The 10,917-nt window shown below is 48.2% G+C and overlaps 2 protein-coding genes across 3 annotated transcripts in view; one reads left to right on the top strand and one right to left on the bottom strand.

The window, feature by feature from the left end:
• Window positions 1-10,917, top strand: part of LOC311139364 (sperm acrosome membrane-associated protein 6-like) — a gene marked incomplete at its 5' end in the record, with an annotated part of 1,014,348 nt that overhangs the window by 793,602 nt on the left and 209,829 nt on the right. The window lies entirely within an intron of this gene.
• LOC311140491 (multiple epidermal growth factor-like domains protein 8) overlaps window positions 26-10,917 on the bottom strand; it is a 29,106-nt gene continuing 18,214 nt past the window's right edge. For both annotated transcript variants that reach the window (XM_084175570.1, XM_084175571.1), the window contains exons 28-43: window positions 10,741-10,859; window positions 10,305-10,542; window positions 9,953-10,124; window positions 9,492-9,655; window positions 9,174-9,309; window positions 8,834-9,065; window positions 8,513-8,639; window positions 8,165-8,381; window positions 7,827-8,041; window positions 7,452-7,647; window positions 7,107-7,275; window positions 5,818-6,010; window positions 3,872-4,042; window positions 3,522-3,652; window positions 3,147-3,279; window positions 26-2,967 (exon numbers count right to left, since the gene is read on the bottom strand). In XM_084175570.1, the coding sequence (XP_084031696.1) occupies window positions 1,468-2,967; window positions 3,147-3,279; window positions 3,522-3,652; window positions 3,872-4,042; window positions 5,818-6,010; window positions 7,107-7,275; window positions 7,452-7,647; window positions 7,827-8,041; window positions 8,165-8,381; window positions 8,513-8,639; window positions 8,834-9,065; window positions 9,174-9,309; window positions 9,492-9,655; window positions 9,953-10,124; window positions 10,305-10,542; window positions 10,741-10,859 (4,113 nt within the window). In that variant the 3' untranslated portion in view covers window positions 26-1,467. The remainder of the gene's footprint in view (window positions 2,968-3,146; window positions 3,280-3,521; window positions 3,653-3,871; window positions 4,043-5,817; window positions 6,011-7,106; window positions 7,276-7,451; window positions 7,648-7,826; window positions 8,042-8,164; window positions 8,382-8,512; window positions 8,640-8,833; window positions 9,066-9,173; window positions 9,310-9,491; window positions 9,656-9,952; window positions 10,125-10,304; window positions 10,543-10,740; window positions 10,860-10,917) is intronic.

Raw genomic sequence — 10,917 nt, 5'->3', positions numbered from 1 at the left:
ATATATATATATATATATATATATATATATATATATATATATATTTCGATGAAATACATGTAAATGAGAATTCTCTCTGAATGACCAATCATTTTGTAGCCTAATGGTTGTTTTGTGTAGTGTATCCAGTAGCACCATTCAGATTATCTTGGAACAATGGGGGGATTCATCTCGTAGTGATTCAGGAAAACGGAAGGCAAATTCCTTCCGAAGACTGCAAAAAAATTAACACACCCTCCTTGAAAATAACACTTTTTTCATTCATGTTCTCTCTCACCAGGAAGATGCAGCTTTGCACATATTTTGTCCCTTTCCTTGTCTCCATTATAATCTGACAATTTCCATACAATTTTTTTGTTCCACATACTGAATTTTTTTTCTTGTTCCATTTGTCACAAGACAAATCAAAAATGCGAATTAAGTTCTAATCATAGCTCTCATTGGCTGATAACAATCATCCAATCCAGAGAGCCAAAAACAAAACCATACAAGTTCACATACAGTTCATATCAAATAACTAAAATAAAAGGCTTAGAAACTAAACATTACATAGTGTTTTATGTTATCCACTCATAAATTGGCTACAGGGACAGAAGTCTGATAACAACCAAGTTAAATCCTTCATTTGTAACAAAATCAATTTAAACAGACATGAAATGTGTCAAATGTGTTGCTTTGCTTTATATGTGCTCCATAAGCCTCACAATAGGAAACTATACACAACAGGATTGTTAGGTGTAGGCCTGGGAGTTCACAAAGGCAGAAGAACCGAAGGCAGACGAGCAGAGAAACAAATACAACAGCAACCGATAAATAATCATGTAACAGGTCGTGTGAATGAACATGCACAAATATATACTTAGGGCTTTGAGTTAATAACCAGACACGTAGCTTAAAAGCCTGCCATATATTAAGTTCACTCATCATTACTACCATGATCTAAAAAACGTCTGACAAACTAGCATCACTTTTTCTTTTTTCCCCTATTCCGTCAATTTGATTGTTTTTAATGGCAATATTTGATTGTCACTTTTTGGGGTATAAAGCACATGCTGGTTCCAACCCCAGTAGTTATCATCCCTACTTTTATTCCAAAAACGACAGTGCAGCAAAAGTCTCTCTCTATGTGTCTGGTTGTCGACTGCACTCATACCTCGATAGTGGACGAAGACAGGATGCAACTGAATCGTTGAGCTGATATAACATGTAGTTGTAGTGCATTCTAGAGACAGCTGGCTTGGTCACGTGTAGCGTTTGAAATATAGTGATACATAACAGAATAAAATACACTCAATATTGAAACAGTGTATATACAGGCACGATCATATCAACTTCAACGGGCTCTTATATAACTTCCTCCTTTATGGCCTTTTTCATGTAACTCCCCATCTCTCTTCTAACCCCTTAACATCTTACTACCACATACCCCTCTCTATCTTTTCACATACTCCCCCCCCCCTCTCTTCTCTACATAGCCATGGTGGTGAGGTGCTGATGCCCTAGCAGGCCTTTGCGCACCCCTCCCGCTCCGGGGTGTCCCCCTCCATTGCCGTGACCACAGTACTCCTGGAGGTTCTGCCGTAGTGTGACCAGGGCGGACCCCAGGCAGGCGCGGTTAGGGGCCAGGATGCCCCCCGGCAGCTGGATGAGGACGGTGGCCACCCCGGCCATGCCGTCGTCCGTGGGCTCCAGGGTGATGGGTCCCACTTTGAAGGTGGAGTAGGAGAAGCCCATGAGCTGGGACAGGAAGGGGTCAGAGCGGCAGAAGTGCTGGTACCCGCTGTGGGAGGACGGGTGGTGGTGGTGCGAGGCCGTGGTGTTGGCGGTGGTGGGGACATAGTGGTGGGTGTTGAGGTAATGCAGGGGCAGGTGCTGCCCACTGTTGCCCCCTCCGCCCAGAGTAAGGTGGTGGTGGTGGACGGTGGGGCCGGAGCCTGGCTCGTGTTTGTAGGAGACGGCTCCAGCTCTCCCCCTCTGGCCAACTACAATGCCCCCCAGCTTGCCTGTGCGTGCATGGGCCAGGGACACGGCACTGCCCCCCACCCCTCCGCCCCCTGTGGAGGGCAGGTAGATGAGCTGGGGCTCCTCTGGCTCCAAATAGACAGTGAGCTTGGCGAAGGGCCTGGACGCCATCTTGGTCATTTCCTGGATATGACGCCTCTGCTCTCGGCGGAAGTCCATGAACTGTTTAATCTTCCAGAGGAGGACGCAGACGGAGAGGAAGAGGAAGAAGCAGGAGAAGAAAACAGAGAAGAAGACGAACAGGTCGATGTGGGCCTGGTCCTGGCGGAGGAAGAGCAGGCCCTGGGACTCGCCCTGTCTCTCGTCGGTGCCTACCCCGCGCAGGGCGATGTAGAAGCGGCTGGACTTCAGGGAATGGACCTCATGGGGGAAGGTGATGACCACGCGGTCACGGACACCTCGAACGATCAGCACTGTCTGGGGCTTCCACACCGTGATGTAGGAGATGAGCCCCTCCGTCCTGGCCTCCCGTACCTCCCTGTCCGCCCCCTGGGGCTTGGCGTGGAGCTGCAGGGGGGTGTTGGGGAGCATGGGCCCACCCAGACTGGATGAGGAGTTGGCATACACCTTCATAGGTGATGGAGGCGTCTCCTTATCCCCCCCGCTCACCCCACCTCGGGCCGCTGACTCGTCCTCGATCTTGACGGCGTGGATGCCTGTGTGGCGGTCCACTTCTACGATGAAGGTGTCGTGGGAGTTGGACACGTACACCTCCACCTCCCCGAAGGTCACGTCGATGGTGACCCGGATGTCCACGTTGGTGAACTTTGGCTGGGCAGCGAAGAAGACGGTGCGTCCCTTGGGCAGATTGCGGATGGTGGGGTCGTGGAAGCAGTTTGTCTGGGAGGTGGGGTCGAAGCAGCACTCATTGTCCACGTTGAACTGCCGGTAGCACTGGCGCCCGTTTACCGGTGTGCCGTTGAAGGAGTCTTTACACTTGGCACACTGCGAGGAGGATTCCAGAGAGGGAGAAGAAACAAGAAATACAAGTGCATGTAAGTACTGTGCTTATTGTGGTCTTTACAACCAGGAAATTCAAGGTATCCTTATTCAATTCTCCCTCTGCTGTATCAGTATACCTGCTTGTAAACTGTGCCTAGTGCCTGCATCAGTCCTATCCATACCTGTGTTCTGTAGCAGTCCTTCCTGTCGCTCTGCGGGCTGCTGAGGCAGGAAGAGGTCTCTGTGTTGTTCTGACAGGGGCAGCCTGTGCCGTCATGTTCATTACACGTGTCAGCATGGCCGTTACACTGACACCTGCAGGTGGGAGTAACAAATAGCATTTCAGCCTTCTTTGGGATTCAGCCCTCCAAAGTGATTTTTACAGAATCACCCCTTCATCAAGAACACTCCTCTGAAGTGCACAGTCTGGAAAACTCAAGAATCGAATGGGTGTGAACACCACAATATTGCTCCATGTCCCTTTCATCAATTTCATCCTTTAATTACAAGTGAATTAGATGTGGCTAGAGGTTAATTTTAAAGGAATCACTACTCACTTGTCACACTTCCCCTGCAGTAGGAAGTAGCCGCTAAGGCAGCTCTCACACTTGTCCCCCACGCTGTTGTTCTGGCAGCTCACACAAACCGCTGCGTCCTCTGTAGGACCCTCCGACACCCACTGAACAATCTGATAAAGGGAAGGAGAGGGAGTTCAACAAAAGAAATGCAGTTAAATGACATCCAAGATGGTATACCTGTTCCTACACAGTGAGTTTCTAGCTAGCACATAAATCCTGATATGACCACAAAAGATGCTGTTGATCAGATCCAAAGTAATCCATTAATAAACTCAAAGGAAGATAGAGAGAACATATAAATGAACAAAAACAGACAGTGAGCCACTTACGCTGTCTTGGTCCAGAGGGTGGTCTTGGGGGTGGTCTACCGCCCTCTTGTGTTCGTCCCGGGACAGACACACAGCGCTGTTCCCCCTGCAGAACTCCCGACAGGGGCGGCACGTCCCCCCACCCACCGCCGACCCCACATACAGGGGCTTACACTTCTCACAGTGATCACCCTGGAACAGGAGAGAGAGGCACAAACCGCAATCATCAGTATATGATGCACTGAGTGAACTGAGAATCTGACCTGGGATCAGCACCAGTGTGTCACTAGTGTTTTGGCACTCAAGAAACACATTGGGCTGTGACATGCATAATCTTACAGTTGATGTGCTGAAATACTGTGTGTGTGTATACAGTACCAGTCAAAAGTTTGGACACGCCTACTAATTCAAGGGTTTTTCTTTATTTTTACTATTTTCTACGTTGTAGAATAATAGTGAAGACATCAAAACTATGAAATAACACATATGGAATCATGTAGTAACCAAAAAAGTATTAAACAAATCAAAATATATTTTATATTTGAGATTCTTCAAAGTAGCCACCCTTTGCCTTGATGACAGCTTTGCACACTCTTGGCATTCTCTCAACCAGCTTCACCTGGAACGCTTTTCCAACAGTCTTGAAGGAGTTCCCACATATGCTGAGCACTTGTTGGCTGCTTTTCCTTCACTCTGCAGTCCAATTAATCCAAAACCATCTCAATTGGGTTGAGGTCAGGTGATTGTGGAGGCCAGGTCATCTGACGCAGCACTCCATCACTCTCCTTTTTGGTCAAATAGCCCTTACACAGCCTGGACGTGTGTTGGTCATTGTCCTGTTGAAAAACAAATGATAGTCCCACTAAGCCCAAACCAGATGGGATGGCGTATCGCTGCAGAATGCTGTGGTAGCCATGCTGGTTAAGTGTGCCTTGAATTCTAAATAAATCACAGACAGTTTCACCAGCAAAGCACCCCCACACCACCTCCTCCACCTCCTCCATGCTTCACAGTGGGAACCACACATGCGGAGATCATCCGTTCACCAACTTGGAACCAAAAATCTCACATTTGGACTCATCAGACCAAAGGACAGATTTCCACCAGTCTAATGTCCATTGCTCGTGTTTCTTGGCCCAAGCAAGTATTTTCTTCTTATTGGTGTCCTTTAGCAGTGGTTTCTTTGAAGCAATTAGACCATGAAGGCCTGATTCACGCAGTCTCCTCTGAACAGTTGATGTTACTTGAACTCTGTGAAGCATTTATTTGGGCTGCAATTTCTGAGGCTGGTAACTCTAATGAACTTATCCTCTGCAGCAGAGGTAACTCTGGGTCTTTCTTTCCTGTGGCCAGTTTCATCATAGCGCTTGATGGTTTTTGCGACTGCACTTGAAGAAACGTTCAAAGTTCTTGAAATTTTCCGGATTGACTGACCTTCATGTCTTAAAGTAATGATGGACTGTCGTTTCTCTTTGCTTATTTGAGCTGTTCTTGCCATAATATGGACTTGGCCTTTTACCAAATAGGGCTATCTTCTGTATACCCACCCCTACCTTGTCACAACACAACTGATTGTCTCAAACGCATTAAGAAGGAAAGAAATTCCACAAATTAACTTTTAACAAGGCACACCTGTTAATTAACATGAAGTTGGTTGAGAGAATGCCAAGAGTGTGCAAAGCTGTCATCAAGGCAAAGGGTGGCTACTTCGAAGAATCTCAAATATATAATATATTTAGATTTGTTTAACACTTTTTTTGTTACTACATGATTCCATATGTGTTATTTCATAGTTTTGATGTCTTTACAATTATTCTACAATGTAGAAAATAGTAAAAATAAAGAAAAACCCTGGAATGAGTAGGTGTGTCCAAACTTTTGACTGGTACTGTGTGTGTGTGTGTGTGTGTGTGTGTGTGTGTGTGTGTGTGTGTGTGTGTGTGTGTGTGTGTGTGTGCCCCACTCACCATGGTGTTGTTTCTACACTCCAGACACTTGTCAGTCTCAGACACTCCTTTACAGTTGCTGTGTTTGTTACAGCGACACTGAGACGAGCAGTTGTCCCCCACGAAGCCAAAGTGACACTGACACACTCCTGGGGACACACACGTCCCGTTGACACAACCCTGAGCACACACCGGCTCACACTGGCCTGACACACTGCAGAGAGGGAGTACAGAGAAAGAGGAGAAACTTAAACGGATACTATGTATGTATGTATGTATACCTACTGAATATGTAGCCCTGTTTGTTCTCAAGTTTCAAGTTTTACTGTCACATGCACAAGTACAGTGAAATGCCTTTCTTGCAAACTCTAAACCCAACAATGCAATGATCAATGAATTACTAGAATAAAACACACAAGAAATAAGAAGAGGAAATATGAAATACACAATAAAGTAAGTAAGGATACTATATAAATATTAAAAAAGTTAGTTCCGATTCCATATTTACATGTGCTGTGATACTGGAGTGATGGAGGTGGATATGTATAGGGATGGGGGGACTAAGCAACAGGATATAAGATAAACAGAGTAGCAGCAGCTTGCATGTGAGTGGGTGTGCATGTGTGTAGAGTCAGTATAAATGTATGTGCATATTATGTGTGAGTGAGCAGATGATTGAGTGAGTATTTGTGTGTGTGTTGGAGTGACCGTGTTTGAGTATGTAGGGCCCTATGAATGTGCATAGAGAGTGCAAATATTGAAATAAAAGGTCAATAAAGATACAAGGGAAACTCAGTCAGTGTAGTTATTTTGTTAGCTATTTATCAGACTTATTGTTTGGGGATAGAAGTTGCTCAAGAGCCTGTTGGTGTCAGACTTGATGCACCGGTACCTCTTGCCATACGGCAGCAGAGAAAATAGACTATGGCTTGGTGGTTGGAGTCTTTAACGATTTTCCGGGCCTTCTTTTCACACCGCCTGATTTAGATGTCCTGGATGGCAGGGAGCTCGGCCCCAGTGATGTACTGGGCTGTCCGCACAACCCTCTGTAGCGCCATGCGATCAAGGTCGGTGCTATTGCCATACCAAGCCGTGATGCAGCCAGTCAATATGCTCTCAATGGTACAGCTGTAAAACCTTTTCAGGATACTATGTATGTATACATACTGAATATGTAGCCCTGTTTGCAGGACAGGTGGTAGTACTGATGATTGTGATGATGATGTGGTTGTGTGTGTATAGCTGCTGAGGTATCCAAGTGCTACTTCTTCTGCCATTAATGATGATGATTGTGACGTGTTCCTTCCTACCGGCTGAGAACGTAGCCCTGCTTGCAGGTGCAGTGGTATCCCTGGGTCAGGTCATGGCAGTCCTGGGTGCTGTTACAGTGGTGGTGGCCGTTGGCACACTCATCTTCCTCCGGGCAGTGGAGGAATGACCAGCTGCTGTTCCTCTGGGGACACACTCCCTCACTCACACCTAAAACAGTAGAGTAGAGAATATAACCCTAAATGTTGGACAATAAAGTTATATTCTATAAAGCTTTGTTATATTTTAATCATAACACACACACACACACACACACTGGATGAGGATCTATTATTCTAGCCTATAAAACAATATTCAAAAGGTCTATTCAATTCTGTTCCCCTCACCGTCGAGGCCTCCCTGCTGGCAGCGTCCAGCCCCATTGCCCCCGCGTGCAGCACACCAGCCACACTGGGGCCAGGCGATGCACTGGGAGCACTGGGTGAGCTGGGCGCACTGTGGGGAGCAGGAGTCCCCACCAGACAGCAGACGACCACACTGACCCGCCTCACAGCGCAGAGGCACGAAGGATGGACTCACACACTGGAGGAGAGGAGAGGGGGAAGGGAGGGCAGACATATATTCTTATTCATTTGTTTTTGAAGCTACAATGCAGAAATATATTTTCAGGAAAAAATAAGACACAGATATGCCCCTACCCCGCCAGCCACCCACACACCCCACCACCCACACGAGACACACTCAGTCTGTCTCTGTCTTACCTGCTGCAGTGCCATGCTCCACACACAGTGCTGCCAGCCCCCATCTGAGCCCCGGGAGCCCAGGCAGAGGCTGCAGGTGCTGAGGTGGTAACAGGGGGGCGGGCAGGGTAGAGGGGGGGAGGACTCCACCTGCATGGGGGACACGTTGAGCAGGGCGTAGCTGAAGCACGTCCAGTCGTAGGTGGGGTTCACACTCAGGATGCGCCTGGTCTCCCCTGAAGGAACCGCAACACAAGATGTAAGAGAGTGGTTCTCAGTTATTCAGCCACAACTTAGTCTAGTGGTCAACCTAAGACTTCTGTCGCTAGCAATAGAAGGTGAATGGAGGTGTCCCTCACCAGTGCGTTTGAACTGGCGTGTCCACATGCACTTCCCTGAGGCGGTGCACTTGGGGCAGTCGGAGGCCTCACAGCTGGTCTCAGTACAGTTGCTGGACAGGAAGATCTCTCTCTGGTTGATCCTGCAGTCATGTTCTGAGGTGCAGCTGACAGTACTGCTGATGCATGCTCCCTCTGGACAGTTTGTACACCACTTACACTGCAGAGCAGACTGGGACTGACAGAGAGGGGGAGGTTAGCAGTGTGTCTGTGTGTGTGTGTGTGTGTGTGTGTGTGTGGGGGGGGGGTACTGTCTGGGCTGGTGTTAGTGTGCGTTTGAGTGTGTAAGTGTGTGGAAATGTGTATTACCTGTGAGGGGCTAGAGAAGGTCCTGGGGTGGCGTGCCAGACACTCGCTGCAGGTCTTCAGTCTTCGACACTGGTCTGGTAGACGAGGGGTGGGGGAGCAGGGAGACTGACCAATTGAACAGCCCAGTCTGAGAGAGAGGGACAAAACACCATAGAGAGGGGGAGAGAAGGGATAGTTGGTCAATAATTCTGAGATAGGGAAATAATAAATATGATTACACAAAGTAACAACCCCAAGAAACACCTCCAAAATAAAAAGAAAGACACAGTCAACAACTTGGAAACAACAGATAAGTCATTCCCATAATAACCATAGCTGTACCTCTCAGCGGTATTAGAGGAGGCGCAGGTGCCCCTGCACCAGACACAGCTGCCTGTCGTGGTGTTGCAGGCCTCGGGCGTGGGCAGCAGGGCACAGGGGTCAGAGGGAAGGGTCAGGGTGAGAAGACGCCCCAGGGTGACCCCGTTGAAACCCCCAGAGAGGAACAGCCGCCCACCCCAGCCCGCCATGGCCAGAGACACTGAACGGTTAACTGGCTCACCCACCGCCGAGTCTGAGAGATAGGAAGGGAGAAACTTTAGAATAATCTCCATAACATCATCAAACTGAGCATATATGCAGTGTTTTGGCCAGCCCCATGTAGTGTAAGTCAGACAGTTACCTGGCTGTATCCAGGTGTTACAGTTGATCTGGTACAGAGACACTGTGTTGCTGTAGTCCTCCTCTCCTGTCCTCCCTCCCACGATCACCATGGTGTCTTTTATCAGGGCTGCAGCGTGGAAGAAACGAGACAGGGGCTGTGGAGAGAGGGAGAGAGAAAAGAGACAGAGTGTTAATATAAGAAAAATAAATGTTCCGATATAATGACGATGTCATCAATTAAGGCCAGCCTGGGACCATGTAAAAACGGTTGAAATACCGGTAAGCTAGTTGTGAAAGAAGCCTGTTCTCGTGGTAGAGCTGCTGTAGTAGTACCTACCTTATTCCCCTGTGAGGGGACCAGTAGGGACCAGGTGAGATTGGGATAGTAGAGACTGTAGAGCTCTCCTGAGGGCTCCACTGTCTCCACGTGGAAGCGGTAGCCTCCGAACACGTACACGGCGTCCGTCTGCTCGTGGTACACAGCAGAATGGCCATACAGACCTGAAGAGAGGACAGGACACACAGGAGTCAGTCAGGAGGCAACATGGGAGGGTTAAGGGTTAAACGAACTTGTCAATTATGCAACATCATAAGGGACAGGAGTTTGTGGTTCATGTTGTCAGAAATGACTCTTTGCTCCAACCAGAATGGATGCACCTCAATCTTTATATTCTATGCATATTTAGTGGGACAGAGGTTCCACGAAAGCTGAGTAGGGACTTTCCAGATTGGCAGGTACAAAGTGAGTTAATGACAATACGTTGCTAATGAGTGCAGGTGGAGATAGGTCCTTCTGACCTGTAGGAGGCGTGCCGGTGTGGGGGGCGACGGTCCAGTTGCCAGAGTGGATGTTGAACTCCAGCAGGTGGTGGTTGAAGCCGTTCTCTGGAGAGTAACCTCCGATGAGCAGCATAGAGGAGTCCCGACGCACCGTTAGAGTATGACCTGCCACCGGTGGCAGCACTGAGCTCTGTGGGGGGAGAGGACACAGACTAATTGGTTACATAGAACAAGTCTATAGTAAATTGAATCGTGGGGTGTAGGCTGATCGTTAACTACCAATATTTTATGTTTAGTGTTTTGTTGTTCATATATTTTCCCAAGTAAAGCAAGATGGTGGATTGCTAAAACCAAACAAACCAACTCTGACCTTGTGCTGTCTCCACACCAGACTGCTGAGGTTGAGGCTCCACATATCCAGGGCGACGCCCTTCTGCGTGACACCGCCCACCACCAGCATGAGGTTGTGAGTGGCTCCCTGGGCGCCGGAGAGAGGCTGGTGACTGGCCAGAAGGGCAGAGGCATGGTGGTAGCGTGGGCTGGGGGTGGAGCCTTCCTCCACTGAGCTGGTCAGCATCTGAGTCCAGCGCCGCTCCAACACAGAGTACCTGAACCCATCAACCAACACAGAGACAGGACATGAACCCACCAATCAACAGAGAGGAAAGAGAGAGAGACATACAGACAAACTAACTGATATGAGTTACTGGTAATTTCAGACAATTATTTAAACAATTCGCTGTCTCACAAAAGGCATCTTTAAATGAACGCTACTAAAAACAACACCATTAAAGTCATCCCCCCACCTGTAGACGTTTCCCAGGATGCCCTCTGAGAGAGAGAGGCCTCCATACATCCAGAGGTTCCCCTGGGGCCCAGACACTAGAGAATGGCCCATCCGGTGGAGGAACCTGTGGGCCTGATTCTGTGGAGGGAGGGGGAAGCTTAACACTGTGACACTCTGTGGTGGGAGTGTTTTTATA

This window comes from Coregonus lavaretus (genome assembly GCF_964263955.1).
Source record: "Coregonus lavaretus genome assembly, chromosome: 13".
Taxonomy (NCBI): Eukaryota; Metazoa; Chordata; class Actinopteri; order Salmoniformes; family Salmonidae; genus Coregonus; species Coregonus lavaretus.
This window is presented reverse-complemented; position numbering and strand designations above follow the sequence as displayed.